The following is a 7,808-nucleotide window of genomic DNA, read 5'->3' as shown; positions in this document are numbered from 1 at the left end:
CGAGCGAAGCCGTCACGGCTGGTACCCAGAGTCGTACCTGGCGCGCTGGCTGCGGTCAAGCGAGAGAAGAGGGTGCTGGGGAGGCCCTTAGACAGCCTGGCTTTAGCTCTGAGTCGCTTGGCCTCGGGGAGCTGGGGACAAGAGCTCTAACAGGAGGTGGCAGGAGCATTGCTGAGGGCTTTGTTCCGGCTGCGGGCATGCCGACGCTGCGCAAAATGGAAGGGGGAATGGGGGTGAGCGGCGCAGCAGGCGTCGGTTGGCCGGGCTGCTGTTGGGTGGGAGAAGCTGGAGACCGCAGAATCCCTTCCTACGGGCTCAGAGAGCGATGTCCTCTGGAGCTGCAAAGGTCAAGTCCTCGGCGCCATGGCCGCTCCCAGGGTCAGAGCCGCCCTATCGGTCGCAACGGCGGAGGCGGCAGGAAGGCACAGGACGGCACAGGACACACAACTAGGTGGCAAGCCGGTTCTGATAGTCTGGGCTGGTGGAATGGAGGAAGGGGCCTTTCTTGGTTTCCAACTAGGTAACCCCCAGCCCTATTGAGTTCTCGAAGCCAGGGATGCCCCAGGCTGTGCCTCCGTGGAGTCCTGGAAGAGTGGGGTCTAGGAGACTTCGGAGCCCGCGAAAGCCTGGCCCCGCTGAGAGGTAGCTCCTGCAAGGTGGGGAGATTAGAGGTGGCTGGATCCAGTTCAAACTTTTGTAGAAACGAGGGCCCAAGGACAGTGGGGCCCACAGGGCCAGGAATTAGATGGAGGAGCAAGGACCCTGCTGGGAGTGTCTCTTGAGGCCCCTGAGTCCAGGCCCGCTTTCTCAATGTGTGGCAGGCCTTTGGTGAGAACTTTGATGCTCTTCCTCTTCTGCTTAAAATCTGGGTCAAGAAGTGAGGTGCACTCTGCCAAAGGTAAAAATCCCTGATTCCTGGGCCCCAAGAACTCCCTCCCTGTGCTCTGGAGGTGCGGGAGCCCCTGCCGGCAGCAGGACACCACATCAGGCCCAGTGGTCAACAAATAGATAGAGTAAGGCCAGTCTGCCGCTGAGCTTATTGCTCCAGGTGACTCAGAGGCCCTGCAAATGATTTTTTTTTTTTTAACAGAAGACAAAAAAGCCAGACTTGGTCCTTAGGGCTGTGCCATGGAGTAGGGCCTTGAGGGGACACTAGCTGCTGGAGGGATTGTCTGTGGTTAGGTACCTCACAGAACTGCCTAGCAGGGCATGTGGCAGAGACGCTTAGGGCAGGGCTGGGCTGGACAGGGGCTCACTCTTCTCAAGTCTGGAATGTGAGCCATGGATCCTGGCTGAGTAGAAACAGAGAAACTTGGGGAACTGTCTTGGGATGCAGCTGGGGCATGGGATGCACCTGTGAGCCACAGCTGTGGGGACCAAGACCCCAGGGCCACCTTCTGGCTTGGCCACCCGCATTTCTCCTCTTTATTGCAGACACACTGGGCTGGGAAAACCCGTATGGGCCGAAGCTGCAGGAAGCATGGAAGGCAGACGCTGAGAACCAGGGCTTTGCCCTTCAAAGTTCCCCTCACCCAATTTGTTCCCACTCAATAGGGGAAAAAAATCTCTAATGAGAGCACAATAAAAATAATCGTTCTCAAAGGAAGTAAGCTCTTTCTCCCATCAGTTTGGGACTCACTAAACTAAATAATAACCAGATTGTTTGGGTGTCTGAGACCCTCAGTTGAGCTCTATGCTTTACTCTCCCTCAAAGGCCAGTGGAAGGATGTGGACTTTTTCAGATGTTTAAGGGACCTCTGTGGGTCAAGACCAACCAAAAGGTCAAGTTCAAGGCACTACCTGTTGTCATGCTTTTGTGCTTTCAGAAGGATAGAGGAGCTTGTGGACGGGTGGGTGCCTCGCCAAGCCAAGGGGATTAGTTAACCCGGCCTCCACCTGGCAGTGATAGAGGAGGGCCCCAGATACTTCAGTGTCACCTCAGAGCAGCATCTGGAAATGTGATGGATTAGCCCTGATCTGCCCATAGACTTTTTTTTCTGATTTCCTGAGAACAAACACGAGGAGATCTCCTGGGCCTTCTCATACAACCCATGTCCCAGGCTCACCATGGAGGACAGATGTACCTCTAGGACACCTCCCACTCGGAAGGAGAGAGCCCAGGAAGGGCTCTATGGCTATTACCACCCTCGGTCCTCCAGCCAGCTCTTGCACCTGTGTGCAGTATGGTCACCTGGGTTGAAATAATCTTCTGCGTGGTTTTCTAGAAACAGGTGTCATTTAAGGATAGAAGAAGGTAGAGGATCAGACCAGCAAGAAGAGGCAAAAAATGTGTGCCCTAAGCAATCCAGAGATAAATGATTGTAGCTCTTTGGGAGAGAGTTTCGTCTGCCAAGTGGGCCTGACTCCTCCCAGGCCGGCTGCCATCCAGGATTGCTGGGCCTAGAAAAGCAGGAGCTGGGTCTCAAGAAGAGAAGGCGGAAGTGTCGGTGAGAGAGGAAGGGAGAAGAAAAGGACGTGGTAGGGCCTTGGAATGGAGTGCAGCAGCAGGTGAGACATCTAGTCCAGATCCCCGGTGGAGGCCTGAACCGAGGAAGAGTCAGGAACCTAACAGCCCCCCTTCTCCGTCCTTGAGTACCGGGTGCCCTCCAGTGGCACCTCAGTTCTTGCTCAGCTTACAGCCTACAGAAGCATGAGAAGAAGCAGGAGGCTGAAGAAGGGGGGACTCGGCTGAAAAGAGGCCGAGCAGGAGAGCGATGAGCAGGAACTACGGGGAGACAGGACGGGCGAGGGAGGGCCTGTGATGAACGGGCAGCCTGAGGTTGGCGTTCAGACTATGAAGTATCCACTAAGCAGTCAAAGGGCTGCAAGTGCAGGCATTGGGGACGTCAGATTCTCAGATTTGGGGGACTGTGAGCCACTGCCGGCACCCAAGTCTGCCCCGAGGAAAGAAGAGGGCAGCCTAGCAGCAGCGCCCGTTGGGGCTGGGAACCTCGGAGTCTGGAGGTGCTCCCTGCCTCCAGCTCCACCCTCCACTGGAGTGAGCAAATATTAAACTGCCTATCAAGTGACAATCTTCTCGGCTGGCTCATGTCCTTCCGACGACTGTGCTAGAAACCCCGCCAGCACAACAACCCCGCTGGAAGGGCCTCACATTGCCCCCCGTGTGCACTGACCGCCCCGAGGCTACCCAACCCTGGGCACCTCCAACAGCCGCCCTCCGGCTGCTGCCCAGACCCCTCGGCTGCAAGAAGAAGCAGAGGCGTCAGTCCTGGGCAGAAGCACCTGGACACACTTTATTCCGATATCCCACCTGGGAAGGCGCGTGGAGCACAGGGCACACGAAGCGTCCCTGCCAGGGCGCACTCGACCCGACCCGCCTGAGGAGGGTCCCGAGGTGCTGAAGAGCTCCCCAATCCCCCACCTTAAGGGCCAAATCAAAGGAAGCCTTGGAAAGGCTTGGTCTGCTTTGCTGAGCAAATCGCCTCGTTAGCTGTTTCCGCCTGACGAGGCCGGCACGGGCTCCAGCCTTCTCCTCTCCGGGTGGCCATCTCCAAAAGCTGCGTGGGGAGCGACAGGGCCGGCCCTGCTAGGGCTGCCTAAACCTTGAAGTTTGGAAAAACAAGAAGAGATTGAAACGGCTCCCTCCCTTCTCCGCAGACACACGCACCATCAGGCTGCCGCCACTTCCTGCCTTTGTTTTTCTTCCTCCCAAATATTTTTGGCCTCTTGCATTAGCTGCCGTGGGGTTTCAGGTTGACGATAAAAGGAAATACACACTGAAGACTGTTTTTCTGGAGATGGCCCCGCGGTGTGGAGCTCCTGAGAAAGAGCAGCTCATGGGAAACCAGTCTCCAGGGCCAATGTCATAGCCTTGCCCTCCTCAGCCTCTTCAAGAAATGCAGCTCGGACTTGGCCTTCCAGGGCAGCTTTAGCCCCCGTCGGGTCTTCCCCTGAGCCGGGTGGGCTCAGCTCCACGGTTGGTCCTGCAAAGCGGAAGAGTCAATTAGGCGCAGAGCAAAGTCAAAACCAAGGACTCACAGCAGCTCTGCTTCCTTTGTTTCCCCAAGATTTGGTCTGATCCTCGGAGCTGCACCCACCCTCTAACTCCTCCCCCCACCAAACGTTCACTTTGCCAGTGTAACCTGCGCAAGAGGGGCTGAGGCAGGCGAAGCGGGGAGCGGTGGGCAGCCTTGGGGATCTGGTCATCCCCTTCTGTCCCTGCTGGGGAACTAAAGAACTCGCCACTCCAGGCGTTTGCCCTTCTCCTGGCATTAAAGCCTTTCCCCTTATCTATCTTCACGGCAGCGCCCCCACACACCCCCTTCCAGACTACAAGTCCCTCCTGGCACCCCACTTCAGTACAGCCTTCCTGCCTGCCACTCCCAGAGCGCCTTCCTCCCCTCCAGCCTTTCCTCTGGAACTCGCCTTTGTCTCCTGTAGACACCCATGGGACCTGCCAGCACCCTCTCGGCTTTGCTATCAAGGACACGGGAGGCATTGGTTATGAGGAACAGAGCACATCCCCATACCGACCTTTCTGTGGGAACCCCTTCTTCTTGGCACCCAGGGGAAACCGATATAATTAGGAGAGAGGCTGCGTGCAGCTGGGGGAGGCGGCTGGTGTCCCCCGCTGGCGGGCCACCGCAGCCGGTCTGCTCAGGCACAACCTGAAGTTGACTGCCAAAAGTGCTATAAAACCCCAGGTCTGTCTAGAACTGTTTTCGGTTCTCCTAGACGCCCCCGGGTTCAATTATAGTCTTAAAAGCCCTCATACAAGTGCAAGAATTTGTTTGCCTTCACCCAGGGGCGGGGCAAGCCCCGCAATGGTGGCGCCTTTGTTATGGCAAAGTCACTGAAACCCCTCATGCATTCCTTTTGTTCGAGGGCGAGGGGTGGTGGGGACTGGGTGGGCTCCTAGGAGAGAGTTTGGGAGAGCCAAAATCAAGCCAGGGAATAGCTCAAACACTGCTGTTCACAAACATCTCCTTCTCCCTTTTATGCTCTGTCTCCAAGAAAGAGATACTGTGGAGAAATAAATATTTTGCCTTGTTGGTCGCTGCTGGAAATCGAAGTTTTTTCGCTGCAGGGCAATCCTATAACTGTAATTCCCAGCTTTAGGAGGTCTCGAGCTACCCTTCCCCAGCAACCTTCCTTCCCACCAGACCTCCTCTGCACAAGCCACAGTGGACAAATATGTCAAGCTGAAGATGCACAAATAATTTCGAGTTCAGATCTCAGGGATTCAAGGAGCACAAAAGTTCTTGCAGCAAACCCCGAATAAAGTGTTCATTAAACCAATGTGTCCGAGAAGTATGATTTGTGATAAGCCACCCTTATAAAGGAGGGGGGTAGGAGCCACATAAACATTAATGCTAATAAATTAGTTTACTCCACTACAGAGTAATTACTTGATATTATTGATATTTACAGTGGGCATTCAAATGCAATGGTGGGCCATCATTTGGAGAAAATACATAATGAGAATATTTCTTTTCCAGTGCAATACATGATTAGATTTGTTATTGAGTCAGTTACAGTCCACTCAGCAATAAATAAATAAATCGATGTTGACACTTAAATACCAAAGATCTTAGAGTTTATACTCTAAATCTCCCCAAGATATATAAATACCTTTGGCTATTTCCTGGACAGGGAAAGGGAAAAGGTTATTCTTGTTCATTTTCGACTTTTCTTCAGGGGCATCCAGCTCCTTCCAAGAAGATAGGTGTGGGGAGGCCCCAGGCTGGGCCCCTCCCAGCGCCTGGCCCTGCCTGGCTGCTCTGTGTCGTCTTCTTTTGCTTCTCCCAAACATTGTTCATTCAATCCTGCAGGACAGTGAGCGTTTTTCACCATCCATTTTTTTCTTTCCTCTTCCCAAGAAAGCTCACACTAGTCGCTGTGGCCTCTGTCTCTATCTTTAGCTCATACCTAGACTTTTTAAGGCGTCCTTTCCACCCAAGGTGCTGGAAGTTTGGGAAGCACGTCTCGTGTCTCTTTTCTTTGGCATCGTGCTCCTTCTGTGGGATGAGTAGTAGGAAAGGCACTTTTGAGTTTCTGTCCTGTACATCCTTGGCTCTCAGGCTTTTTCAAGGAAGGAGAGAAGGCATGTTACCCCTTTCTCAGCCACGATCCCTCGTCCTCGCCCCTTCTCACTGTCCCCACTCTCCCTACTGCTCTGGAGTTCGCTAGCAGCTGGTGGGCCCCAGGAAGTTGCAGCATACCCAGGAGAAGGCTCCTCGGATGTCAGCGCCTCTAAAACAGCCCAAGTCTCGCCTCTACTGCTTGATTTCCCGAGTCCTCAGCTCCAGAAGACCGGGCGGGAGGGCTAGTGCGCAGCGGCGCAGCCCCCGCGTCTCTGGCTCTGCGGAGCGACTCCGAACCCCGGCAGGCAGCGAGGAGGAGGGGGTTTCTCCGAGGGCAGGGCATGGGGTGAGGAGGCCGGCAAGGAGGATGAAAGGGAGGTGGATCCCGGGTAAGACGAAGGCCCTCCGGGACCTGCGGATCCCTGACAAACCGCGGGGGAAGCCGCCCTGGTCGTTGGCGGTTTAGGGACGGAAGGCACTAAAGCGCTTCGGAAGTGACCATGAATGCGAGCGTGTAATCAAGTCACCGTGCAAATCGGGCAAGCCATGAGGCCGGCACATCCACGGCTGCGAACCCTGGCCCCGAAGGGGGTCCGGCCGGAGTCTGAGGCAGAGGTGTCTCCCAGAGCAAGCCAGTGTGAGGGGGACAGCGAAGAAGGAGGCGCGAACGCGACCCTCCAAGCAAATTGATTCCAAAACCACGCACAGGACACGCAGCGACGAGCTCCCACCCGGCCACCCCCAGCGTGGGGCGTCCCTCACCCGGGGAGTGGTGGGTGGCAGAAGTTGAGTTCTCTCGCCGCCCTCGGCGCACTTGAGGGCCAGGACCGTGCCGCTGAGCACAAGCGGGGCGCGGCCCAGCTTTGCCGCGCGCCGGGGAGGCCCCCCAGCCAACATGAGTTACACCGGCGATTACGTGCTTTCGGTGAGAACACCGAGTGACGATCTGTTGCTTCCCCTGAGGTGGCTACAAAGAAAGGAAGCCGGGGAGGGAGGGGGGAGAAAAAAGGAAAGGGGGGGGGGAGGCCCGGACTAGCTCGCAGCTTGTCAATTTCAACATCGGGTCACATGACCAGCACCTCCCTGCTAAGGATGGGGATAGATTTCCACGTCAGCTTACGTCTCCAAATTTCTACTTCACGGATCCGCTTCAAAGAGGCAGCTGCAGTGGAGAATCATGTTAAGCTCGGCTACTGCGGAGAGCCCAAGGTAGCCCAATGATGGATTTTGATGAGCGTGGTCCCTGCTCCTCTAACATGTATTTGCCAAGTTGTACTTACTACGTCTCGGGTCCAGATTTCTCCAGCCTCCCTTCTTTTCTGCCCCAGACCCCGTCTTCGCGCCCAATGACATACTCCTACTCTTCCAACCTGCCCCAGGTCCAACCCGTGCGCGAAGTGACCTTCAGAGAGTACGCCATTGAGCCCGCCACTAAATGGCACCCCCGCGGCAATCTGGCCCACTGCTACTCCGCGGAGGAGCTCGTGCACAGAGACTGCCTGCAGGCGCCCAGCGCGGCCGGCGTGCCTGGCGACGTGCTGGCCAAGAGCTCGGCCAACGTCTACCACCACCCCACCCCCGCCGTCTCGTCCAATTTCTATAGCACCGTGGGCAGGAACGGCGTCCTGCCACAGGCTTTCGACCAGTTTTTCGAGACGGCCTACGGCAACCCGGAAAACCTCGCCTCCTCGGACTACCCCGGGGACAAGAGCGCGGAGAAGGGGCCCCCGGCGGCCGCGGCGACCTCGGCGGCGGCGGCGGCAG

General features: G+C 56.2%; 1 protein-coding gene across 1 annotated transcript in view; it reads left to right on the top strand.

The window, feature by feature from the left end:
* The first annotated feature begins 7,228 nt into the window (after positions 1-7,228).
* Positions 7,229-7,808, top strand: part of HOXA11 (homeobox A11) — a 3,980-nt gene continuing 3,400 nt past the window's right edge. The window contains 2 exon segments of the mRNA XM_025046935.1: positions 7,229-7,805; position 7,808. The exon segment at position 7,808 is cut by the window's right edge and continues 122 nt beyond it. Of these exon segments, the coding sequence (XP_024902703.1) occupies positions 7,262-7,805; position 7,808 (545 nt within the window). The 5' untranslated portion in view covers positions 7,229-7,261.

The sequence above is a fragment of the Pteropus alecto genome, unplaced genomic scaffold, assembly GCF_000325575.1.
Source record: "Pteropus alecto unplaced genomic scaffold, ASM32557v1 scaffold21, whole genome shotgun sequence".
NCBI lineage: Eukaryota > Metazoa > Chordata > Mammalia > Chiroptera > Pteropodidae > Pteropus > Pteropus alecto.
Note: the sequence above shows the minus strand (reverse complement) of the source record. Positions and strands in the feature narration are given on the sequence as shown.